At 40.7% G+C, this 27,109-nt stretch overlaps 1 protein-coding gene across 1 annotated transcript in view; it reads left to right on the forward strand.

The window, feature by feature from the left end:
• The window catches only part of CCDC88C (coiled-coil domain containing 88C), a 96,116-nt gene that overhangs the window by 35,412 nt on the left and 33,595 nt on the right, over positions 1-27,109 (forward strand). Inside the window, exons 4-12 of the mRNA XM_053979323.1 lie at positions 3,188-3,257; positions 12,380-12,438; positions 14,030-14,113; positions 15,376-15,516; positions 16,219-16,403; positions 16,937-17,018; positions 17,465-17,623; positions 23,887-24,033; positions 25,807-25,951. Coding sequence (XP_053835298.1) covers positions 3,188-3,257; positions 12,380-12,438; positions 14,030-14,113; positions 15,376-15,516; positions 16,219-16,403; positions 16,937-17,018; positions 17,465-17,623; positions 23,887-24,033; positions 25,807-25,951 — 1,072 coding nt within the window. The remainder of the gene's footprint in view (positions 1-3,187; positions 3,258-12,379; positions 12,439-14,029; positions 14,114-15,375; positions 15,517-16,218; positions 16,404-16,936; positions 17,019-17,464; positions 17,624-23,886; positions 24,034-25,806; positions 25,952-27,109) is intronic.

The following is a 27,109-nucleotide window of genomic DNA, read 5'->3' on the forward strand; positions in this document are numbered from 1 at the left end:
AAATGATTAAAAGGCTTCTCACTAGAGGAATTAGACTTTTTGCTTGTACAGTTGCTCTCCAGGGTGCTCTGGGTTGCTGTGGGTCATTTAAAATGTTTGAAAACCCTGTTTCCCTCTCCAGCAGCTCCTGCCTGGATGTGTTGCCCCTAGCCATGCTGGTTGCCTGAGGCACAAAGGCGTGCACACACTGTCTCTGCCTCTGCTGCAGAGTCTCACAGCTGTGTTTGATTTCAAGCATAACAGCATCCTTTATATGTAATATAATAATATAGCTTGTTGCCCCTTTGGGGAAATGGGTCATTTTATCTACTATTTCTTTTTTTATCCAGGTTTCATCAGTGTGTCCAGGTTTACCTAATGCCCAGAGTAGCTCTACCATGGGAGATGGTTGGGTCCATGGGGCCCTTTGATTCTCAGTGCCAGTTCACAGGCTGGAAACAGCCCAGGTCCCTGCCTGAAGCCAGAGTTTGGCTTCATGGGGTCTTCAAAGAGGAATGATAACATGTGAGGGGAGCTGAGAGGCCAGGCTGAGGCACAGCATTTTACTTGTGTAAAATGTTTTTGTGTAATAATCTGTGTTATTGTTGCTTCAGAGAAGGAAAACAAGAAAACATTGATAAATTATAGAAGTTGAAGAATTCCTGGTTTACTCTTAGGTGAGGGAGATGTTAGTTCTATTTCCAGATGTGGGATTTTAGGCAGTCAATCTGACACTTGGTCACATTATCCCTGTCAGTCACTGAGTGTCTGCTGAGCTTGACTAACGTTCTGGGGTTTCAGTCTGGACAAAATCTGAGCTAAATTCATCAGTGTAGGAGCTTTCCCTTGACACGTTTTATCTCATACTTGTGCTTGTGTGAGTGGATGGTTCACTAGTACATTGGTTCACAGATGATAGTTTATTAAATTGATGTAACTTTGTTTCTCTGACTTGCTTTCCTGAGCTTGAAAATGGAGGGCAGTGGCATTGACCTCCCTTTATAAAGTGTTGAGATCTGCTGGTGAGCTGTGTAAGGCAGGTGTTATCATCACAAGCGCTAATCTGAAGGCAAAGGCTTTTAGAATAATACAGATAATTATCTGTTTAAATATTTTACTTGAAAAATAAATGGGTCAGAGTATCACCACTTGCAACAATTGGAATCTTTCAATCTGAATTAACAAATCACTCTTCCAGGCTTGGGGCCATTTCAGCTTCTATTCAGTGACTGTCAGATTCTTGCCAGAAGATACTGAGCTCAGACAATTATGAGGGAGCTCAGTCATGGTTATGTTGAGTGGTATACTCAAATAATTTTGCAGGAGGAGCTTATGGGAATGTTAACTGCATAAAGGTTAGTGGTAATGTCTTGTGTCTGCCAGTTAAATAGCTGGCAATCTGATGGTTACACAAAGAAAACGCAAATTCCTTATGCATTCTTGCCTCAGTGCTGCTCCACGTGCTGGTGACTGGAAGCAGAATTCTTTCTCCTCTCTTTTGCCATGGAAATTGCTGGTTAAAGCTCAATACTTCAGTATATGCAAAGTCTGATTTTTTTGTTTAAAGCCTCAGTGCCATGCTGTGTTGTCATAGCACATGTTGCAGTCCAGCCATGTGCTCTTACATCCAATAGATTTTGCACCTGTTACAGTAAACAAACTTTGTTTAATGTGTCTCAAATGCCCAAAATAGAAAATGCATTTGGCTAATGAGTCAGCGAATGTTTGGTCTACATTAGCCAAGCTTCACATTACATAAAGGACTATAGAATCTTTTTCCTTAACAGCTCCAGAAATCCTATTAGCTGTGACACAGATATTTCTACTTTATCCAACAAGGAGTGTGTTTTGGTATGGATCAGAAGAAAAAAATTAAATGTGTCCAAAACATTTTTTAAAAATATGCACTCTAATTGCTTATCAAAGGCTGCAGGCTCTCTGAATTATTTCCTCCTTCAATCGGGCTTAATTTCCCTCCTGTGATATAACTTTCAAAGCAGAGAAAGAACAATGGGTAGCTGGGAGGGGAAGTGTCTGGGTGAATGGGTGATGGTTTTAGGAAGTGTGTTTCTTTGCTGTGCTGTGGTGCTTTTTCCCCTGGTCTGAATGCTTTGCAACTATCAATGCATGTGCCCTTCCAGTGGCCTAGGGGGTAGTCTGGGAAGTGGAGACAAGCCGGAAAAAGGCACCTGCCAAACATTTGGTTGAGTTGTATCTGTGAACTTTTGTTTCCTGAATCTCAGCACAGCGTTTCAGTCATACAACCGTTTTCTTCCTCTGGCTTTTTATGTGAAATAAAACCCACCTGCAAAATGTTTTATCCAGATCATCACAAGTAGGGGTGCTGGTAACTTCAAGTCAAAGCTAACAACTGTACTGCTTTGGTCTTTGTTTCTGGGGTGCATGGCTGATTATATTACTGTACAGAATCCCCTTTGCAATGTATTTATTTGAACAACTTCAAACATTTTGCCTGCCCCAGGGCTTGTAACCTTTCTTCCCCTTTCAGCCATTCTGTGATTTCAGAGCAGCTTCAGACAGAGGTTAATTCAGATGTTGAACCTGATGTACCTCCCTTCTGTCATCTCCCCCAAAATAAAATTACCCTTAAGTATGTAATGAACCTAATTTAATTCTGTTTTACTCCTGATTAAAAACAATGCAAATAAATCTAGAACTTTATATCCAGTTTCTCTGGGCAGTGCCAGATGTCTGGTCAAGTGCTTTTCCCCCCACCCACTTCCCCAGCCCATCCTTATTTCATCCTTACCCATGAAATAATTTGGCCAATTATTTGAGTTACTCAAACTTCACAGAGCGGCTTAGGTATGTTTGAACCAGCTGCATTTATTTGCCCTGAAACATGGCAGCAGCTGTATGTTGCACATCAGAATACAGGTCATGCCTAGGGTAAAGGCATGAATGACTGGTGTGCCTGGCATGGTCATGCATTTATCCTGATTAGTGCCATGGGACCCTTTAAGTTCCATATTAGCCGTTGTTAAAAGAGCCAATTAGTGTATGTTAGCTGTGCAACCTGATGCTATCTTCAAATAGTGATTTCTCTCTCAAGTGATGCTTCCTCTTGTGACCTCTGACCTACCAGTATGTTAAAAACTTTGTAACTGATGAAGCTTTGTATTCTTTGTGGTGGGATTGATTTGGATTCCTTCACACTGAACTTTGTCTGTTGTTCTCTTTTGTTTAGGAGGTCCTTCAGCAGCTGATTGTAATGAATTTACCAAATGTTTTAATGATTGGCAAAGATCCTCTTTCTGGTGAGTAGTTCATTGGGTTCTTCATCCTCCTCTTCTGTAATACTAAATAAAGTCTGTATTTTTTTTGTTTTCTTAAATGATTCTATAATTCCATTCTAGTTTAGGTTGGAAGACACCTTAAAGAGTCCACCCGGAAACACTAAACTGTGTCCCTAAGCACCACATCTATATCTTTCAAATACTTCCGGTGATGGTGACTCAACCATTTCCCCAGGCATCCTGTTCTAATCCTTGACCACTGTTTCAGTGAAGGAATTTTTCCTAGTATCCATAAGAGTATTCTTAAGCCTCCCCTCATGCAACTTGAGGCCATTTCCTCTTGCTTGTTATTTGGGAGAAGAAACCAGCCCCCACCTTGCTACAACATCCTTTCAGGTAGTTGTAGAGAGCAATAAAGTCCCCCAGAGCTTCCTTTTCTCCAGGCTAAACACCCCCAGTTCCCTCAGCAGCTCCTTGTCAGACTTATGCTCCAGACCCTTCCCCAGCTCCATTGCCCTTCTCTGGACACGCTTCAGCACCTCAATGTTTTTCTTCTGGTGAGGGCCCCAGAATTGAACACGGGATTTGAGGTGTGACCTCAGCAGGGCCAAGGTGGTGTACAAGTACAGGGGGACAATCCCTGCCCTGGTCCTGCTGGCCACACTATTGCTGAAGCAGACCAGGAAGCCATTGGCCTTCTTGGCCACCTGGGCACTGCTGGCTCACGTTCAGCTCTTGTCAACCAGCACTCCCAGGTCCTTTTGCACGGGGCCACTTTCTAGCCACTCTGTCCCCAGCCTGTAGCGATGCCTGGGATTGTTGTTGATCCGAGGGCAGGACCTTTACTGCTTGGAACCTCATACCAATGGCCTCAGCCTATAGATCCAGCCTGTCCAGATGCCTCTGCAGAGCCTTCTTACCCTCCAGCAGATCAACACTCCCACCTGATTTGGTGTCATCTGCAAACTGACTGATGGTGCCCTTGATCCCCTTGTCCAGATCATTGATAAAGATATTAAACAGGGCTGGCCTCAATACTGGGCACTGGGGAACCCCACTTGTGACAGCCCCAGCTGGATTTAACTGTTTGGACTGAGAGTTGCTCCTAAGGGACTCTGGCAACCAGTCTTCTAAACAGGCCATAATACAAACCTGATTTTTAATAAACTGTATGTATTTGTAGGCAAACTACAAATATTTGAGCATCTTTGAATCTCACAACTTTATGTATCTAGAATGTAACACTGAGGTATTTATATATCTGTACATATAAATAGACATGTGTATTTGCATGTGATGCATATGTATGTGTGATGAATGAGTTCTTGCCAAAGCCAGAAGAGCAGATGTTTGTTTGTTTGTAAGTTGTCTCTTCACCCCTTACTGCAAGTGACCCAGGATGTAGTCTGCCATAAGACAAAGATGTGTTGTCCTCCAGGTGTTCTGAGTGCCTGTATAATGAGTTTAGTTCTTGCTATATGTACACACTGGAGTCTTGCAGAATTGCCATAAGGAACAGTGAAGGAGCTGTTGCAAATGAAATGTGAGAAGAAATATAAATGAGGTTGGAGAGAAAAATATGTATATGAAAAAACAAGGAAAAAGTGAGGAAGAGAATGGACAAAAAGAAAAACATTTGTCTGACCATGTTGTTTAGACAATATCTGTTGCACAAAGTATCACATCAGAAGTAAGGTGGAAGCCAGTAAGCGTATGTCCAGAGTCCAGTGCTTTTGGTGAGACAAAAGAAAGCTGTTTAGCCTGAAAATTGAGTTGACTTCTTTGAAACATATCTGAAATGGAAAGTTTTGTTGCTGTGTTTCTTACTTTTTTTTTTCTTTTTGCATGCCCATTCTATCTCTGCCTAAACCCAGTGCTAGTGCCAAGGACATTGTATTTGTTTTTACCAAAGAAGGTAAACTGAATGAATCCTGTCAGCAGTGATGGGGAATGACATGCTAATCAGCATCTCCAGAATAAACAAATGGCAGAAACCTTGGCAGAAGATTCTATTTTGCTGCTCTTAGGAGCTGTAGAGTGCATATGTACAAAAAAGCATTTGTCAGAAAAGAACATTAGCCAATGTTGAATCACTGAATCGCATAGTCTAGGCACTTCTGTGTTAAAATCGAACTAAGAGTAAGAAATCCAGTTCTTCAGCAAGCAGAATAAAGTCTGCAAGTCTTAATTGGACTGTACAGGCTACTCTTATGGGCAAGGAAGAAAGTCAAAAGACAAGAGCTGTTGTTCTTGTCGGTCATATGGGCAATGGACTCTGTGGCATCAGGAGTGCTTCTGAATAGAAGTGTCTGGGCCAGCAAGGCAGTATCTCTGCTGGCTAAGTGTCAATGGGAAAGGCTGGCTGGTTTCTTGTCACAGCCATTCCTGAGCGACAGCTGGCAGGAGACTCATACTGTGGTAAATACAGTTTTGGTTCCTGGGAAAATGCACATTTGAAAGCTGTCCTGTATTCAGCTATAATTTGCTATCATTGGCCTGCTGGCTTTTGTCAGCACCTCAGATCTCTCTTTGAGGAAAGTACCTGTGTCTGTTACAGGAGAGACACTGATCATACATGTGTTCCTGTATTCTACATCCTTTAATTACAACCAGAAAACTTTCTTCTCTTTGAGATCTTTTAAAATGTGGTGGTTTGGGATTTTGGTTTGGTTTTGATTTTGTTTATTTGTTTGTGGTTGTTTGTTTTATGCGATCTTTTAAATTTTCTTTTCCCCATTGCTGACTGATCACTGGCATTATTTGGACAGAACATGAGAAGAAAGGATAAAAAATGCAAAAATGTAACTTCTGGATTGTAACATCTAAAACTGTTGGGGTATGTGTGCAAAAAAACCCCAAATTTTTTATTTAGCCATATTATATAATGATTTTTGAGAACCAGTCCCAGCTTAGACACGACAGAAGAAGGTGGTGAGCAAAGGAAGACTCCAGATATATTTGCTTTTAAGAATGTGTTTAAGGAGGAGTGTCTGAAAAGCTCATCTTAATCTTACTCTTGGGTAGGCATTCACTGGTGAGATGTGCAGGAGAAATGGTTAGAGAAGTGGAGAACTAGAACTTCCCTCAGGAAGAAGAACCTGGCTGAGAGCTAACAGGAAGCTCGGAAAGAGGGAACAGGAATGAGATGGCTGAGGCAAAGGTAGTAAAGCCGATGCAAAAAGCTGAATGAAGGAATAGGCTGTGATGAGCAGTGTGAGTGATGACCAGGTGATATCTTTGTTACTCTCTGTGCAGAGAGGAGTCAGAGGAAGGCAGGAACACTTAGGAGGTGAAAAACAAGCAAAACAAAGATTCTCTCTTAGTGAGGCAATGATGAAACCCCAGTTCTGTCTTCCCCATCCAGTAGCTAAGTTATCTCACTGAAAAGTCCTTCTTGATCAGAGGAAGAAGAATCAATCCCACAGTCACGTTCCTGGAACAAATCCAGTATTGCTTTGTACTGTTTGAGCTGGGAAGGCTCTTAATGACTGTATTGTCTCCACAAGTCCAAGACCAGAGAGCCATTAGGTTGTGATGCACTGTGTACAGTTTCAGTGACTTATTTCTTGTAACAACCCCATGTGATGTTTTGCTATGCATGCTTTTCAGGAATTTTACTTTTGCCTTCTAAAACAGAGCCAAAAGGGGTGTTGTGTTACAGGCATTAAATGATAAACTGAACTGCACTGAGGCTGTGAATGCTGTTCTTGCTATTCAGTTCCCATTTGGCACTCACCAGTTGGGACTGCTGAGGGCTTCTGCAGCTCTGCTTTGAACAAGAGATTATTGGAAAAACAGAACTGCCATCACAAAAAATGAAGTAGCACTTGTGCTTTTGCATAGGAAAAGGCACATGTCTGCTGGGTTTATGAGCTTTATTTACTCACTTTCATGTTTTCTAAACAATTTGGTCCCAGGTCATGGCGAATTTGTGTACTTTATTTGTCTAAGGGCATAAAAATAGCAGAAATATTTGTTAGAAGATGAAGGCTTGACTTTTTTCTAGAATATAGGGAGCTAAAAATAAACTTGAAAGTTTAATTAAAGGATTTTAAAAAATTTCCCAGGAATTTGACTTGGAGAATGATGCAGCCGATGTCAGAGGATTTATTTTCTTCACTGCACTGTGTGGTAGACAGCTACGACCATTAAATTTCCTCTTAATTTCTGTCTCTTCTCAATTCTTTTCCTTGCTGAACAGATTATTCAATTCATTACTGCACCACAAATCCCCTTGTGTTCAATAAGAATCATCAGCCTACTTATCATCTATGACATTGCTGTAATCACTTTTTCATATTATGTCTGGTTTTAGCATGCCTTATAAATGGCCACTCATTCATGTGGCCACACAGGGAATATCAGTAATGGTTGAGAACCTCCATTTAGATGAATTTTTAATTTTCTCCGTTTCTAGACATTCTTAGTTTTACACAGTTAGTGAGTGTACTTAGACTCTTATGGCAGTTAATCTTTTGGAACAGTCATAATCATGAGGAGGGAGAGACTTTAGCTTGTTTTAGATCAAGGATGGAAATGAGGTATTACTTGCCTAAAATAGGCTCATTTCTATCCCTTCAAAAAACTTTGATATTTATATACACTTTTCAAATCACATATTAAGTTTGTGAATGAGAGACCCCAAAGGTCCTGCTTAACAAGTGTCTATAGAAAACTAGTTTTCATTAAAATTGTAAAAGTCTACTCTCTCTTGGGTATGTTTCATGTATGATTTCCTTCCTCATTTTGTTTCACAGTCCTCCAGAGGCACAACGGTTCATAAAATACCAAATTAATAACAAAACACTGCCTCAATAGTGTAAATTTAGCATTCAGACTTTTCTCACTGAGGATGTTGCTGGAGTTGGGAAAAACAGCAGTTGGGTGTTTCACCCTCCCCACATTCTCTCCACACTCTCCAGCTGCTGCGTGTGGCACTCCCTCTCCTGCGCTGGATGTAGTAACATCACAGTAGACATATGGAGAAACAGGCAGCACATGCCCAAAATTGCACTTACTCAGACCCTCTTGTTCCCATTTCCTCTGATATCTTCCCATCCCCCTTTCATTTTTTTTCATTGTTTGTGTTCTTTCTGTACCTTGATCCTCCTTTTTTTGTTATTGCATCTCCTAATCCCTCTGCCCGCCTTCTCCCTGAGTCCTGCCATCTGTTTCCCAGCCTCCAGCCCCATGAGAGCAGAGAGATCTTCTGGCTCTGGCACAGGGAGGCTCCCAGGCTGCACAAGTGGTGTCTAGGCTTTCCCTTCCTTTATTTTCCAGGAAACCTGCTGGACCGCTCTCATGGCTGGGAGCAGATGGGCATTCTGCAAATGCTCCAGGTGGCTGGCTGGCTCCCTTGCAGCACAAACACGGGGCCGAGAGCAGCTGCCCTGGAATTTTAAGACAAGGAGTAAAAGAAAAGTGTTTATTTCTTAATTAGCACATTTCTGATAAGTGATAGTTTGCCTATTGTCCGTTTTTCTTGTGGGTACCTCTCTGCAAGGAGCTACCCTAGACCGAAATGTCGCAGGAGGATAGAGTCTTGGTAAGATCAGCTAATAAGCCTGAGTAGACTCAGCAGACTTTCTTCCCAGCTGTCTGGGAAGGATTTGTGTCATCCCAGTGAGCCAGCATAGGGGAGGCAGCACATTCCTGCTTGTGGGGTTGCACAAGGAGCTTTACCATCTTATAAATTGGCACAAATAAAGCTTTTTGAAAAACATGAAAACTGTTTAGAAGGCATGATTGAATCAGGGATGAAGGTCACTTGCTTTTCTTCAGCATGCCTTGCAGGACAGAGGCACTGTCTGGAATGTAGAACTTCACTCTGGCACTCTGTAATAGTCCTAGAAGTGCTTCTGACTCACTTTGTCACCCTGGGCATTCCACTGAAGTGTGTGGTAGCTCAGCTCTCCTGTGGGTGAGATGAAAGGGCAGAGGGGTAATTAATCCCTTCCTGGCTTGTTTTGAAGTTTAATTGAAAACTCTCTCTAAAGCACTTGAGGTTGGTAGAGAGGTTTTTTCATACTCATTCCCTATTTTTGCTAAATATCTTCTGTAAATAGTGTTATTCTACAAGGCTTTAAAATGTTATTCAAACCTAGCTTGAGAATGAGTGATCTGGGAGTGCCTTTATGTCAACAAACTGTCTCCTCCCCATGGGAAACAACTTCTGAATGAAAGGCCAAGGAATGGAACTTTTAATCACACATGATCTTCTGAAACACTTGTGTGGCTGGTATATCTGCTCAATGGACCTTTAAGCCTTAGTGCTTCTTGTGGGTAGTACAGGCTCACTTTTATTACATGATGTAGCTTGTCTACAAGCACAGAAAAATTTATTGAAAAGGAAACCTTGGAATAATCCTGACAGCTAAATTTTCACTGCAAACTGCCAGGGGAGAGAGCAGACTGCCAAATGCTATACTTAAAACATTAAGAAACTAGCAATTCATTATTATCTCAAGTGTTAATTTCTCACTCTTTCTATAAACTCTAGCTTGTCCATCCCTGCCATGGATTGCTATGTCTGCCTCCTCTTCACTTCCTCATGGGAGGACTGGAGTGGGGTAAGGTCTCACTCAAAGGGCTATTTCCAGGGAAGTTAAGTCCCTGTTGGGAGACCAGGGTTGACCTTGGTAAGTTACTTTGCTGTAATAGCCAGAGATATTTCACCTCACAGGGTCATGCAGCAACACCAATGCCCATCTGTTACCTCACTGAGAAAATAGCAAAGCCTTGGTGCAGAGAGAGGTAGGGTGTGGTTTGAATGGCTTTAAGTGGCTCACTTGTCTTTAGGATGGTATAGATGCTGTCACAGTTGGAAAGTTGCCCTGGTGTTTTCTAAAATAAGAGATTTCAAGCCACTGTGCTCACCCGAAGGAGAATTGGGATGCTAGGGTGCACAGGTTGGAATTTATGGTTGACAGATGAAGGTGCCCAGAGCACACAAGGATTAGATCTTGTGTCTGCCATGACCCAGAGCAAGCAGTCTGACCCCTTCAGTCTCTCCATGGAGATGTTCTGCCTGAGTAGGTGTAGGTCAATGAGAGGACATGAGCATGCTCATGTCACTTGCTCTCCATAACTTAATGACTTGCTTTTGGGTCCCACAGGCATGCTCTGCATTTAGTACCTGGTCTGTACTGCTTTGAAGCCTATGTAGAATGAAACCCAGTGCTGAAATTACTGAGAACTCAAATTCCTGAAAAAATACCTTTTGTCCAAACTAATAGTCTCCCAGTAGGGCCCTCAAAGGAACTGTTCATGAAATAACAGACATTTTTGCTGTTGGTGAAGGATTTTGTGTCATTGTCTATGCTTAAGATTGTGTCATTGAGATTCCTACAGAACTATCAGACTTTCACAGACTGAAATGGAATTTGTATATTAAATTGTAACTTTTCAGGAAAGAGGAGGCCTTGTGTGCTGCTGCATACAGGGAGAAGAGTAAGAATGATTGTATGTCTTTCAAAACCAGATTTAAAATATTCTGCAGAGGAATAAGCTTGCATTTACAGGGTGAAGTGTGAGCTATCATGTCTTAAAGATGGCTGTTCTTGTTGAAGAGAAGAATTTCTGCTTGCAAGATCTTAATGGTAACTAATGCAGGACCTGGATATTGAGAATTGTAGTGTTCATTCATGCAGTCTACTGATTATATTGTAGGGCATTCTTGAGTCATTATAAAAATGAACATACCTAAAAGTTGTTAAATTGTGTAGGTATGTTTAAAGACTGGTTTAGGATGTTTGTGTGCCCAGAAATCGGGAAACAAGTTACTTCCTAAGCTGCCTGCACGTGGCTGTGCTGGCTTGCAAGGTTGTGGGAATGGCAGAAACCCCCGTGGTAATTTAGGTCAGTGCCTTTGTGCAGCTGTGGGGCTGTGGCAGCTTAATTGATGAGTCAGATTAACTCCCCTTCCCTGGCCTTGGGTCCTGCACATGCCTCTGACTTGCTGCCAGGGCAGCCTCACAAGGGCATGATGTTGGTGGAAGAGCACAGTTGCACTCAGAAATTAGTATCTATTTAGTGATAGGAGCAATTGAGCAGCCAATTAAATCAGGGTATAAAATGAAAGCATTAGTCCCACAATTACACGCTCAGGAAGAATGCAAATGTGATGAGAGAAATCTCTATGTGGCCTGTTTTGTTTCTTTGTTTCTCTTTCCTCATCTTCCCCCAGTGTGGATAAGGACAGGCTTTTCCTGAACCTAGCTCTGCAAAGATGTTTTCTCATTGAAACTCCTTGCCTTCCTTTTGCCCTCTTTGTCTTGCCCTTTGTCTTACCTTGACATACATAATTTCCTTCACCTTCCAACAATCCACATAAATTTTGTTGGAACAAGCTGGTCCTAAGCTGCGCCAGTTCCCCTTGAGGAACTTGAGGCTTTCCCTCTCCTAACAGTGGGAAATGCTGGCAGGGCTGCTGGTCACAGCAGGACTCCCTGCAGCAGCACGGGCTGTGTCTCCTCTCCCCACGGCTCCCAGCATATGGTCAGTATCCCTCAGACATCCCTCATTCTCTGCCCTCTTACCACATGGGCTTTAGCTTCAAAGTGCCAGCAGGCTTTGATGCAGAACGGGCAGAACTTACTTGCTGAAACATCTATCTCTCTGAGAGAATTTATATGCACAGAATGGTATTCAGCTTTGGGAAGTCTGAGTGGCAACTGTTTTACAGAAGAATTTAGGGCAAGTTCTTTGTGAGTAACCCTCCTTTGCTTCGTCCATGGTGTTTTTGTTTTATTTTGATGGGGTTTTATGGAGGAGGGGGAGCTGTTGGTGGTTTGTTGGGCTTTTTTGCACCCTTGTTAATCACAATACAAGAGACAAGCATTAGACATATGCATTGAACTATTTAAAGGATTTTTTTTTGTGATATAGTGATCAGAAAAACCTTAGAAAATTATAGGTGAGGATAGCACATCAAGGGAAAAATGTCTTGCTGGATTTGGGATTTTAAACTAATCCATAAGAACTGCATTGTTACATAGAAAATATGGTAACTTTATAATAGGCATATAGATATTGTTCAGGCACTTCCTCAAAGGTTTCTTGTTTTAGGCACATATTTTGGAAAAGATCACTTCCAAATACTTATCTGTTACACATATGTGCTGATGACTTTTTTTCCTCTCCAGGTAAAAGTATGGATGAAATCAAGAAGCTGCTGTTGTTGGTTCTGGGATGTGCTGTACAGGTGATAATTCATGGAAATTAAGTTTTTTTTTTTTTCCTGTAATGAGAAAATCTACCCAAAGATCAGTGCTGTATGAACAAATCTTGAACTCAAGACAGCTCGTGAACTAAATTATGAGAAACACAGTATGTGAAGGAAAGAAATGCAGGGGAGAGGAAGCACACTGTGTGATAGCAGTAGCCTCTATTTGTTGCCAGTGCTTAATCAGACACAGGATGTGTACTTTTTAACTTTGATAACACAGTGGGATGAGATAAGTTTTGAACAGTGTTCTTGATATCAAGATTGTTGTTGGTTTATTTTCTTACTGTTTTAAAATACAAAGTGGAACAGTACATGTTGATGCCAAACAAATAGTTTAACAAGTCTAAACATTTGTTTAATGAATCATGATTTTATTTGTACAATATTTTGATTTAATATTATGTGTCAAAAATACCAGATTAATAGATACGTTGTATATTAGTGTGGAGATCTTTATGTGACATTTGTTTAAATAGAGAGACAATGTATATGGGAAACTCTGGAGAAATGCACAGCAGTTACCAGATAAAGAAATCAGTGTTCTGCTCACCAAACCTCTGAGGCAGTAAACAATGGCCTTGTTGCAGGCAGGCCTTTGCTGATAATTGACCTTGTTTGTAGGTCTGCACTGTGTTTTTGCCATGCCTTGGGACACTTACCCTGCTCAGCTATGTCAGCTCAATTATGTCAGGGTAAAGCTGTCTATGTATTGTGGCTCTGAACTATGTTAGTGTTGCATTGCAGCACAAAGAATTGTTTTGGCTGCTGAGCATCCTCAGTCCTCATTTGCTGGTCTGAGGTTCTTCTCAAGGAAGTAAATGGTTGAGTCTCAGAACCAGGTCCCAGAAGGACACTGTAAATGAGTTTAAAAAAACCCTTCTAAACATTGCTTAAGTTCTTCACAGTGCAGTGTTGTTACAAGAAGGCGGTAACGATCTTTGTGCACAGTCACAGACATAGAGATAGTGGATGTCTGCCTCTTCTAAAACCTTAAATAAAAGATTTACTAAAATCTGTTTGTCTGAAATGTCACTCATTTTTATCCAGAATGTTTCCCCTTTTTTATCTAAAGCATATGTTGATTTAGTCCAACAAGCAACATTGGGTGTTGGTGTAAATAGTATCTATAGTGATGCATCTCTTTTCATTGCCAAAACCAAACAAAATGCAAACAGCAGAGCAGACAGGTTAAATGATGCAGTGTAAATGAAGGTTTACATTTTTGCAGCTCCATTAACGAAGCTGTGATGATTTCCTCTGGCTGTTTCACCACCTCTTCATCACATTGCATGTTCAACTTGTTTTTAAGAGCAAAATCAGCCATTTAACTTAGCCTTGATTGTACTGACTAAAAAGTTTAAATCATTTAATGCATAATTTGGTTCATGTTCCATATGGAGCAGTGAAGTGTTATACCTTCTAGTGTGACAAAATGTAGATCTTGAACAGTTTTTTCTTAGCAGTGTAGATTGTTTGAGTTTGGGGTTTTTTTTAAATTTAAATGAAAAATGAAGTAGTAAGTTTTAGGGTATGTAGCACTGTTTCAGGGTGTGCTTTCTTTTAACAGTGTGAAAGAAAAGAAGAATTTATTGACAGAATAAAACAACTGGATATTGAAACCCAAGCTGCCATTGTGTCACACATTCAAGAGGTAGGATTCTTAGTATTGTCAATTTTGGTGTTGTATTTCTCCCTACCTTGACTTAACAGGATTTTTTTTTTGCTATAAAATGTTAATGCTTAGGGTTTCATAATGAATTAATAAACTTCACAAAAAAGAAAATGGAATATGCTGCTGCATTCAAACTGTAAGATGAAAACTGTAAGATTAGTGTTGAGATCATTACTTGGCTCAGTGGTCTTTTAAAGAGATGCAATGGTAAATGCCTTGCTTGCTACTTATAGGTTATGCAGGAGTTGTAAGGATCCATGTGCAATATTGACAAAATGTATGTGTGCCTTAGAAGCTGCACAGTCCCCAGGCCCTGTGGGAGGTGACACAGCCTGCCAATGACTTGCTTCACACAGTGGCCTCTGAGCTAGATGGTCTTGAGGAGCTGAAATTGGACATATGCTCTGTTTAAAAAGGTGTTTGATCCAATGACAAGCATTCTTGGATTTCTAAGGTTTCAGAAGAAGGAATGAATATAGATAGGCTTACCAAAGAATACAGAAAGTCTCTTACTTTGGAGAACCAAGTGGAAGTGCCCCTCACTGGGAATGTGTTAGTGTCAGTGCATGCAGGTGTAGAAAGCCTGGTACACTCAAATTTGAGGAACAAATAGGGAAAGTCTTAAGACAGGAACATTTTTCTTAACATTCAAAAAACAGTTCATTTTTAGGAAAGAAAAAAATTGTGATGAGCTAAGCACATGGTTATAATAAAAGCTGGAACAGTTATTAACTGAGCTTGAGAGACTTGCCTGATGTTTCTGCTAAATGATTCAGAGTAAATCAGTTCAGGTAGGGTAACAGTTGAAAGATACACTGCTAGCAGCAACCAGAGGTATTTCTGCAGCTGATACAGCTCCTCCCAGCTCTATCAGCTGAAAATTGCAAATTCATTGATATCAGGGATTCTTCTTAGTAATGTTCAGTGTGAGATTAGTCCCTTCTGTGTGGAAATCACCTCTGGGTCAGTAAGACAGCTGCACATTTCTAATATGCAAGTGCACATACTATTGATCATAATATTTATCTGATCACTTTTAAAAATCAGATTTAATAATTATAAAAAATGTAAGTACCAAAAATTTCTGGCTAGTGTTACAGTTAAAGTAGCTGCATTTATTATTTTCAGCCTGGATTTGATAAAATGGATTTGTTTTTTAAAACGGGGGGATGCTGCATATACGGTGAACAAATTTTCAACTCAACCAGTGGAAGGACATACTTTTTTGTTCCTATTCTTAGGTGACTCACAATCAGGAGAATGTCTTTGACTTGCAGTGGCTGGAGCTCCCAGATATGGCCCCAGAAGAACTAGAGTCTCTCTCCAGGAATATGGTTTTCCACCTCAGGAGGCTCATTGATGAGAGAGATGAATGCACAGAAGTATGAGGACATATCTCTGCCATATAGAGCTCATGAGAAGCAGCAGTTGTGGGCTCCATTCCTTCTCTTGTGTCTTGTTTGTACACTAGGTTTCTATTTCTTCTGGACCTTTCTACTACACCTCTGAAAATCTGTAGAAAGATTTTGACTTTTCCATTGATTCTTGTGTAAGCACTAAGATGTGGCAAAATGACTGGTAAACAGGAGTTGAGCAGTCTCTCCATGAAGTGGAGACCAAATGTGTCTGCATGACTGTCCCGTTGTTCAGGCAGTGCTTGCTGGCCTCTCTGTTGGCATCTAGCCATTGGGCTCCATTGTCTTCTAGCTTTTTTGATTCATCACTTCCTTCCCCTTCAGATCTCTGGAGAAGCCTTCTCTTCTTCTTTAGCCTGTTAATCTCCTGTCATGCTTTTGAGTGCAATTGTGTTAGTTGAAACAGTTAGTTGTTACAGGTTTTTATGAATTCTTTAAGGGAAACAGACTACTTATTTTGAGTATTGGAAGGGGAATGTTTCAGTGGGTGGAGCATAATGGAGATTCCTTTCCTCTCCTGTGTAATCTTCACTCCTGGCTGTCACTTGAATTCTGTATCATGCCAGACTAATAATTTCCCAAATCTAAAAATAATTTTTATGTATTTTTAAATCAATGTATAAATACAATACTTATCTCTTGGCACTACATAGTCTTCTGTATTTCCAGGTCATTGTAGATCTCACTCAAGAGAGAGATTATCTGCAGTCTCAGCAACCACCAAGCCCTCTGAAAGTACCAAGTCCAGATTCTTCACCAAACCCTGCAAACCCTCTTTCTAATGAAGAAAAGCAGCACCTTGCAGTTGAGCTGGCAGACACAAAGGCTAAATTGAGAAGAATCCGTCAGGAGCTGTAAGTCTCCATTATTTTGTGCTTCTAGAGAGACTTGCGTATTAAGTCTTGGACATCCTGAAAATGCAGGAGCCTATTGGCTCCAGTACACTGGCTTCTATAGGAGCTCTCAGAATCAGCTTTCAAATCAGAGCAGTAGGAAGGTAGTAGTGTCTTCCATATTTTCTTCTTTCATAATTGGCCTCTAAATGTAGAGTGAAGGCTACTTCCAGTCTTCTTTTTTGTGTCTCATCTCTCTCTTCCCCCCTTCAAAATACCAACTGCTAGCTCTGCTTTTTAACTTCAAGTGGAAGCTATCTCTGACAGCTGGTGCACCAATGAGATTTGAACACAGGAACTTAGTATAAAAATAGAGTTGCAAATTCAGATCCATGATATGTGTATAGTATCATGAGAAAATGATAATTCTGTCATAACAAAGAATATGCTGGGAGATTTTTTCTCTTCCATTACAGATTCCTGGCAGTGTCCATATAATCAATATTGTTTCAAGAAAGAAAAACAATTACTAAGATTTTTCTAATCCTTTTCAGGGAAGAGAAGTCTGAGCAGCTTGCAGATTCTAAACATGAAGTTGAGCAGCTCACCCTAGAGCTGCAAAAAATAAAGCAAGAGGTGAGATGGGCTTGTTTTACTGTGACAGTTTTCCCTATTTAAAAAAAAAAATCCTGTTTCAGTGTGAGGCTAAAATTGCTATTATGCCTGTTTTATAATGAGGAAATCAACTTAGTCCAGCAAGCTGTTTAAAGATTGTGGCATAGCCGTGCTGTGCTTCCCACTTAACTGTTGAGAGCAGTCTCATCTGTTCAGCTTGCAAACAGCCTAGTAGTGCCTGAAGCTTATGCAGCATCAGGCATTAGCAGTATCAGAGGTCCAACAGGCTGAAGAGCCTCTCTGTCTTGTAGAGAATTTACTGGCTACTAGGAGAATTCTTACTCCTTAACCAGAGGAATACTATTCGTTTATGCTTACAATCAGTAAGTAAATACAAAAAAATAAAGTTTAAAGTACATGCTTAAAAGTATTAGCTGAGATTTTTTTTCTCTGCTTATCCCTCGCAGAACATGCACCTTGCCTCAGATGCTCGCTCTGCACGAGCCTACAGAGACGAGCTCGATTCTCTGAGAGAGAGGGCAAACCGCGTGGAGAGGCTCGAGATGGAGCTGGTTCGCTGCAAAGAGAAACTTCACGATGTGGAGTTCTACAAAGCTCGCATGGAGGCAAGTGAAAATTAGCAGAAAGATTTGCTGAGTAATCCTTAATGTTTGGCTTTTGTTGTGTTACCGGTTCGTGTGTCATTTGTCATTGAGCTGACCATAGCAGAACATAAGAGCAAGCAGAAGTTTCATAACCTACATCATAGCTATTGACTGAGCATTATTAAAACTTTTCAGTAGAGGAAGTACTTGGTGCACACAAAATAAATGCTCATTCGTTTTAAAGAACTCTTCTTAGTTCAGCATTATGTAGCTAAACAGGACAGACCTTTTCTGGATGCTTTTCCTAGCGTCCAGATCTTTAGTTTAGCTTTAGATAAATTCTCTCTGTTCCAACGTTGTTCCTTGGACAAATATTTTAAATAGCATTTTAAAATTAGTTAATGTCTGGATATTTTTTCTTAGGGTTTTGTAGCAGATGAAACTGTTGTTAAAATGGCATTTTTAAGGATGACCTCAGATGACAAATACTAGCTACCCCTTTTGCAACTGTTACTTGTAGTAGAAAGGAGAAAAAATTTGGATCCTCCCTAGTGTCATGAGTGGGATATGTCAATGAGAAGTGTGTGGGTTTGTTCCAGTACTGATGTCAGTTGCTTAGTCACCTGCAGCTATGCCCATCCTGGAATTATTTATTGAATTAGGTTGCAAAAGACCTTAGAGATCATCTGGCCATAACTCATTGGCTCAGCATGGCTGATGTTAAATTTAGGTAGGACTGCTCTTACTTTCTGTTCTTTCAGTTTTTTGAGGAATTCACACCAAAACTCCCAATAATCCACATACATAACACTTCAGCCAAGGTCAAATAAATATCCAGACTGGTGAACCAAATGGAGGTTTGGTAATTGACAGCCTCACTATAATTAGATAAAATTCCAAGTCTGAGGTAGAAGAGTGATGTTGCCAGGCCTCTGGCTGAGAGCACAGACCTTATTTTTCTGCTCTAAAAACTCCACTTTGTAGGTTATTTTTTCCCCTTTTTTAACCTAAGGGGGCAGCTAGCTGCTGCTTCTTCTGAATAGGTTCACTAAAATGGATGGCTATTTAATGTAGTAATAGACTACAAAAGCCTGTCTTGCCTCTTGGTAATTCCCAGTTTGCATTAGGAAGAATGAAGCTCTGCCTCTCTCTGTTTTCCTCCTTCAAGCTGGCAAATCAGTCATGCTCTACCCTGGCACACTGGCTATCAGTGAGCCATCTTGTTGTTCTCCTTCTGGCTGTGCACTGGAGGTGCTTAGCTTTACCTGCTGCTCAGATAATTTACCTGGAGCTCAGAGAGGAGTTTTTGTGTCCCCTTCATTTGAGATCAAGGGAGTAGCCTTCTTGATTGTCCCAGAGCCAGCAGTTTCCTGCACTGCTGTCTGCATGTCCTGCACTGCTAATCTTGATTAGCATAGCATTCAGTTAAGAGACCTTCACTTTAGTTTCAAATTTCTTCTAACTCTCCTTGCTCTCTCTTCCATCCTGTCAGGTTTTGATGGAACTGTAGAACGTCAGAGATTAGTGATACCTCCCTGCAAAATTGTCATGGTTTAACCCCAGCCAGCAGCCAAGCTCCTCACAGCCACTCACTCACTCACTCACTCACTCATTCACTCACTCCCTACCAGTGAGATGAGAGAGCAAATTGGAAAGGTAAATGCTGGAAAACTCGTGGGTTTAGATAAAAAAGGTTTAATAGGAAAAGCAAAAGCCACACACAAAAGCAAAGGACACCAATGAATTAATTCATTGCTTCACATGGGCAGGCATGTGTTCAGCCATCTCCAGGAGAGCAGAGCCCCATCATAGGTAATGGTGACTTGGAAAGTGAAACACAAATCACTCCAAATGTCCTCCCCTTCCTCCTTCTTCTTCCCACTTTATATACTGAGTGTTATGCCGTATGGTCTGGAATATCCCTTTGGTCAGTTTGAGTCACCTGTCCTGGCTGTGTCTCCTCCCAGTTTCCTATGGACCCCCAACTTCCTTGCCATCATGGCAGCACAGAAAGCAAAAAAGGCCTTTGCTCTGTGTGAGCTCTACTCAGCAATAAGAAAAACATCTCTGTATTAATGCTGTGTTCAGCCAAATCTAAACTACAGCCCCTTACTAGCCATTTGGCCTACCCCAGCCATAACCAGCACAAATAAAGTAGTGGGACTAGGAATATTTCCCATCAGTCTGGCACATGTCTAATTTGGAGCCATCGTGTAGCCTTTAGCAAAAGTCACTTTTGTAGGAGCTGAGCTTTTCTAACGGGCAACAGGATTGCACAGCTGTGTGCAGGGCGCTGTGTGGTTTAGAATAGACAGCGGGTTTCACATTCTCACCACTCCCTCTTGCATCATTGATCAAATTTTGACTCAGCTGTGGACTGACAGCATTGAGCAGCAGGCAAACTCCTTTGGTCTGAGGCTGGTGCATTCAGAGGATTCCACAGGGCCCTGTTCTGTGTTTTTGTGGTCATAGAGTAGCACAAAGGCTGTGCATACTAGGCAGTATCCAGCTTTCCACTTGGCTTTAGTGTTCTGTCAAATCTCATTCAAGTCCTCTGCCCCTCTGAAAGAAGAATTAATGTCTGGGGTCTCTGCTTAGATTTGTTCAGGGATGTAACATGGTAGAGATTTTTACCTCTAGACAGTACAGTGATTATTCATTTCCTGGCATTTACTGGTTGCCAATGGCTTGCTAAGCTCTAACCCTTAAGACCTGAATAAATTATCCAGAGCACACAGTAAAAATGTAGGTGTGTTCAGCATCAGCCACTTTTCTGTGGTAATGTGATACCTTAGGGCTCATAGGGTCTTGACAGGATTGTTAATAAGCAGTGCCAGATTGGTAGGTGAGAAGAAAAAGAGGATTTAATGTTGTGCATCAATGCAGAAGGCTATTAAATGAGCCCTTAAAATCTTTTCCTTCCTGGTATTGCAGGAGGAGTGCAAAAGGTTGAAATCTGTATGTCAATGTAACACATTTAAGGCTTGTGTGGTGTTTTTCCTTCTCTGTATGTCTTGGCAAATTGTTCAGGAGTGACATTTTAATGGAACCATCGTTCAAGGAGCATGAATGTCCTTTGGAGCCTTCCTGCTGGGGTTACTTATCGAGGTCACAACTGTGAATGTGAAGGAGCAGCTCAGTGCAGGGCTTCCTCCACTGAGGTGCTTTTCTGCAGTGCAAAGCTCCCTTCCAGAATTCATCTCCACTGAACCTTTTGCTGTTCCATGAGATGAGATTATTTTCTAAGGCCAAGAAGTATGCTTTGCCCAGTTGTTCTCCTTCTAATCATAATCAAATTTCTGTGCAGGATGATGGGAGGAGTCTCTTGTCAATTAAAAAAAAATAAAAGCAAAGGCATGTCTTGTATATGAGTGTTCAATGTTTGATTGTCACAAGATGTTAACTGTGTTATGGCTCAGTAGCAACAGCTTCTGAATTGCCTGAAGGCAAGGGTTTGAATTGGGTCCAGATGCCTGTGAAAATTCTTTTTTTTTTTCAGATTTAAACAATCTCATTGCTACTTTAGTTTCTGAAAATGTTTCCCAGTGGCAACACACCCTGTTTGTGCAACCACTTATCCCCAGAGTTAATTGTAACCATCTGAATGCACAGTGCCCATTCTTAAAGCTATTTCAGGTTACAGTTGATAGGGCATCAAACCACAATACATAATTAATTTAAAAAATGCAAAAGCTGAGTTATACTCAATGTATTAAACAAAAAAAAATCTCAGCCAACTCTTTTTGTTGCTGATTTTCAAATAAACTTACAGTTATAAAATAATGTTGGTGAATTTGTTCATTCAATTAAAAATGAACTTTAATTCCAGTGGAAGCAGCACCATCCCATGACCACCACCTGCTGACTGTCTAACAAGTGTGATTTGTAGCCAGTTAGATTTTTAGGTCAGCTGTGTTATTCCAGCAACTTCTGGGAGAAGTTGCTGGAGATGTTAGTGCTGACATGTTTTAGTTAGGACAGTTTTTCCTCCCAGGCCTTGAGATGTAACTCTACAAAGCGCCTATGGTCTAATTATTTAAATTATATTAACTTTTCAATATTAAGACAACCTCAGATCATGGTGATCTGAGAATGAGCAATGTCTACCTTGTCACAGCAGGCATTTCCACCTGGTTATTAATTATATATTTCATCAGAGCTACTTTGAACTGGCATGACTGCCCATCCTGGGTGCTCAGTGGAAAGTGCTTCAGTTTTCCATATACTGCAGCTCCTACCAGTTTGTGGTTTGTACCAGAGCCTGCATATGTGTATGTCCTTGGCACATAGTTTGGCTCTTGATGAGACACTAAAATAACTAGTTCTTGCTTGGTAGGCAGTTTTAAGGATAGTTATGAGGTCATGTCTTTGAGGTCAGACACCACTTTAGTTCTTAGGGCTGTGGTCCAGATTGAGTGTGGTGATCTAGCAAAGTAAACTCTTGGCACGTTGCTGTTTCATTACAGATATTCTGGCAGCTTCCATAACATCCAGCAGTTTTTGTGCCATGTACTTCTTCTGGTCTGTCATTTGTTCAGTGTCAGCCTTTTAAGTTTGCCCACCCTGAAGTGACCCTGTTAGATCAGACTTGGCCCAAAATGCAGGTTCTGTAACCTTAGTGTTTCAGTATTATTTTAGTTACTTGCATGCTCAGACATTTTAATTGAAGATGAACCTCTTCACAAACACTGACATACTTGTCCTTTTAATGCTGCTATAGTAGGGAAATTTTTTCTCTCATGATTTGCAAGGTGGTAGCTGACCCACTGAGACATCAAGGGCAGTATGGTACTGCATGTGGCAGACTTTCCATATTATGCCATATACAGTCAAGCTGCAATAAACAACTATGCTTATGAAAGGCTTTTAAATGATGGCCCCCTGTAGTACCAAAAGGCAGGGGCAGTGGCTGTCATCAGATACTCTTAACTCATTCTTTATATCTATCTTCTTTCTTTTTCTTCTTCTTTTTTGTTCTTTTTTGTTTGCTTTTTAAATAAATGAGCTTATATAAGGTGGCTTAAGGCTGATTACACCCCAAAAAATGAGAAGGTAGTTACTGATTAAGTTGTGAAAGTGATTTGCTCATGCCTGGTGATCTTTCAGGAATCTACTTGGTTTGGATGTTTGTGGTCTGAGAGACCAGACATGACCACTGTGTCAGCAGAGACATCACATTTGAAGTCAGTTATCCAGGAATAAACTTGTCTAGCATTTTGTCCTGTTTGCACATTTTCTGGTTTTGCATATTTCATTGGAACAGCAGAGTGGATGGGGAGAGAATGATGAAGTTTCTGTAGAGAATCAATCTGCTCCTTGCCCAATTGTAACTTATCTGGGGAAAATTCCTTACTGTATCCATTTAATCTTTGAAATGCTGATGCATTCCTGCCATAGAACATTTGTCTTGGACTCAAGACTTATCTGAGGATCAACTAAAGTAAAAGCTAGAAGTGAGGTATTATAGTTTAAAATGAGACATTTTTGATAAATGTGTTTAAAACATGACCAACAATTTCACGGCCAGATTTCATGCTTTGGATATTTCATGTTTCTAGAATAAGAAACTTGAATGAACACAGTTTCATTTGATTTGTCATTTGCAAGGAACAGTTGCAGTGCAGTATGATTCACCTGTTTCTAATGTTGTGGCTACAACAAAGTGATAAATTAAACTTCTACTCAGTAAAACCAGATCCAAAAGCTCTAATGAGTAAGCAACATGGCTTGTGCAGTTCATGCTCATGTGTTTAGTGGAGAAGTGGCAGGGAGTGTTAAGTGCTAAGTATAAAACAACTTCTGCTGTTCAAGAGAATTAAAATTCTGTTCATGAGAGAGAGAGAAACTTTATTAAACAAACATTTGTACATGAGTGTACTGAAACAGGAATGTGGATCTTGAATGTACTGATGGATACTGTTCCCCATCCCTTGAAAGTAAATAATGTAATTTGAAGCTAGGAAGACAAGGAATTATGATGAATTGGCAGAGGAATTATAACAGTGGAATTGAACAGTTGCTCTTTTGTGTACACCTTTTGATCTAGCCTCATATAAAGCAAAAGAAACTCTGTTAAGCTTGTAAAATTCAGGAAAAAAACCCTAAGAAATATTAGATTTACTTGCATAGTGACTCAAAGGTAATAAAAAATACTATAATCTCTCGTTAAAATATTAAGTTTTTCTATGAAACAAACATGTCAGATTTCCTTCTTGTTTTTTGCAATGTCACTTTATCAAAATCAAAGTCAGTAAGAAATTAACAATGTTACTTCTTCTCTCTAGGAGTTAAGAGAAGACAACATTGTATTAATTGAAACAAAGGCCATGCTAGAAGAACAGCTAACCGTGGCAAGAGCTCGTGGTGATAAGTTGCATGAATTAGAGAAGGAAAATTTGCAGTTGAAATCCAAACTTCATGATGTAGAGCTGGTATGCACTTACTTTTTCATTATGCTAATTTTTTAAACTTCCCTTTTTATCCTTACAACAGGTTCTGTTGGAAATAAAAATGTGGAGGATGCTGTATGGGATGACTGAATCGCGATGCACATCAGTGACAAGGGCTGTCCCTCAGGGATCCATATTGGGACCAGTGTTACTTAATATCTTTGTCATTTATGACATTGTCGAAGGGGTCAAGTGCACTGTCAGTGGATTTGCAGGTGTCCACCAAGCAGAGTGGTGTGATTGACACACCTGAAGGATGGGATGGCCATCCAGAGGGACCTGGACAAGCAGTGGGCCCATGGAAATCTCATGTGGTTGAACAAGATCTAGTTCAAGGTGCTGCACTCTGGTATCAACACAGGCTGGAGATGAACAGATCAGAGCAGCCCTGCTTAGAAGGACTTTGGGGTGCTGGTGGATGAGAGGTTGGACATGACCCAGCAATGTGCACTCGCAGCCCAGAAAGTCACATGTGTCCTGGGCTGCATCCAAAGCAGTGGGCAGCAGAGTGAGGGAGGGGATTCTGTCCCTCCACTCCCTCTGCTGAGACCCCACCTGCAGTGCTGCATCCAGCTCTGGGGTCCCAGCACAGGAAGGATGTGCACCTACTGGAGTGAGTCCAGAGGAGGGTCTCCAAGATGATCAGAGGGATGGGGCACCTCTCTTGTGAGCAAAGGCTGAGGGAATTGGGATTTTCCAGCCTGGAGAAGAGGGAGCTCCAGGGTGACCTAATTGCTGTCTTGCAGTACCTGGAGGGAACCTAAAAGAAAGATGGTGGAAGGCATTTTACAGGGGCATGTGGTGACAGGACAAGAGGGAATGGCTTCAAACTAAAAGAGAGTAGGCTTTGATTAGACAGTAGGAAGAAGAAATTCTTTACTGTGAGGGCGTTGGGGCACTGAAAGAGGTTTCCCAGAGAAGTTGTGGGTGCCTCATCCCTAAAAGTGTTAAAGGCCAGGTTGGACAGGGCTCTGAGCAACCTGGTCTAGTGGGAAGTGTCCATTCCTTTGGCAAGAACTGCATAATCTTTAGTGTCTCTTCCACCCCAAACCATGTTATGATTCAGGATATTATAAAGGTCATGTCATGCTCAGCTTCTCCAAAGTTGCTGGAGATTTTGTATGCTTTTCTGGTGACTTGATGAATTTTTGAGTTATGGTTTCTGAAAAGCTGAGAACCACTGAGGCAGCATTTCAGTTCCCACAAAAGCAAATGGCCCAAACAGTCACAAGAAGCAACAATAGATTCATTCTCCAGGTCTGTTTTCAGGAGTTAGAAATCAAATTACGAGGCAGGTGTTACTTGCTAATCCATACAACTGTGTCCGAGTTTGAGGTGATGAGTTGAAGCTCTACAGAATTCAAGGTTCTATCTGAAGAATTTCCAGTGTGTCAGAGCATGATGTTGCATGTTTCTGGAGAGCTTAGCTCTGGAGACATCTTGAATTCAGTCTGCCATACTAGTCCTGGCTTGTAGTGGCCCTGTCATCACCCAGTAAGTTCTCTCTGCCATTCCCCTCTCTCCAAGCATATCATGGACCAGAGCTGGTGCTAAACAGGGCCAGTTGGGCTGTGCTTTCTGTGGCTTATATAGGTAGCCCACAGCAAACATTTAATGCTGAAGATGTATTTCATTATAAAACCCCAGTGTTTAAGGAGATTTTTCTACCCTCAACATGCACTGTGCTTGTAGCAGCTCGGCCTGCAATCGTAGAGATGAGCTGAACACGCTTTTGTTCACGTGTGTCTTGCACAGGACCGGGACACAGACAAGAAGAGAATTGAAGAGCTGCTGGAGGAGAACATGGTCTTGGAGATTGCACAGAAACAGAGCATGAATGAGTCTGCACACTTAGGCTGGGAACTAGAACAGCTGTCTAAAAGCACTGATCTTGCAGATAGTGAGTACCACCTGGGGTAGCTGTGGTGTTTGTGGTCTGTTTCAGAATAAATAGATTGGTTGACTGAGATGGGAACAGAAGTTGAATCCAGGATTGGAAAGCTTCCCTTGTTCAGCCACTTGACTTTGACCTTCATTTTTTTGAACTTCTAAAATGTATTCCTCTTCCTTTCACTTTCTTTTGAAAGCATCAAAATGTTTTGCTTTTTTTATGTTCATCACTGACAGAATGACTTTTAAGTATTACACTTCAATAAAAATTAAAAAATAAAGCATTGTAAATGACACAGCAGAAATGTCACATTGAATATTTCTAACTGAATGGTTGGGTGGAGTCTGTGATCTTTAGTATTCTTTAGTACAGTTAATACAGACAGTTATGTGGTCTTTAAGTCCCAGGAAGTAATGTATGCTGAAGTCATTTATTTTTACTAGATACTGAAAAATGTGTGCAGTTAAAATAACTGGCTGATTTTTTTTTTCTTTGAGTGGTTGATTTGATTTCCGTAGCTATCACAAACATAGCTTATTCTTTCTTCACTGGACAGGTTTTAGCATTGGTTTCTGTGTTTAACATTTATTCTGTCTATTATACCAGCCTAAATAATGATACTAAGTGGAACTTGGGAAATATAAGCTATTTCCTCTAATTCAACATGGAGGTTTGAGTATTGAGTATTCATCTTATTTTGCTAATACTTGCATGTTTGGCTTTGTGAACAAGGAACAGTTGAACTCAAAGACAAAGGAATAAATTAGAGTGAGCAGATGTTAAGTTTTCAGTGAAACTGTCTAGAATAGCTTTGTTTTGTAAAACAGCTGTGTGTGGCTGACACCAATTCTGAAATCTTCTTGCTGTCTAGGATCTGAGTTCTCCTCACTAAAATTAATGGCTAGTTAATTGTTACTTCTAAATAATAATCTTGCAAAGCAGATTATGTTAGCCTGAGAGATGAATGTCATTCTATTACTCCTTCTGTGTAATCAAGGATATTGCTCATTGTGTTAGTGGGGGGGGGGAAACACAATTCTCTCAAAACTTAAAAATTTTGATCAAGAGTATTTCAGGAAAATGTAAAAATACCTACATTTTATGGCCTGTTTAAAATACCAAGTTCTGTTCTCTTCCTGATTTGATTTCACTATTTATGTAATAAAA

This window comes from Vidua macroura, chromosome 6 (genome assembly GCF_024509145.1).
Source record: "Vidua macroura isolate BioBank_ID:100142 chromosome 6, ASM2450914v1, whole genome shotgun sequence".
NCBI lineage: Eukaryota > Metazoa > Chordata > Aves > Passeriformes > Viduidae > Vidua > Vidua macroura.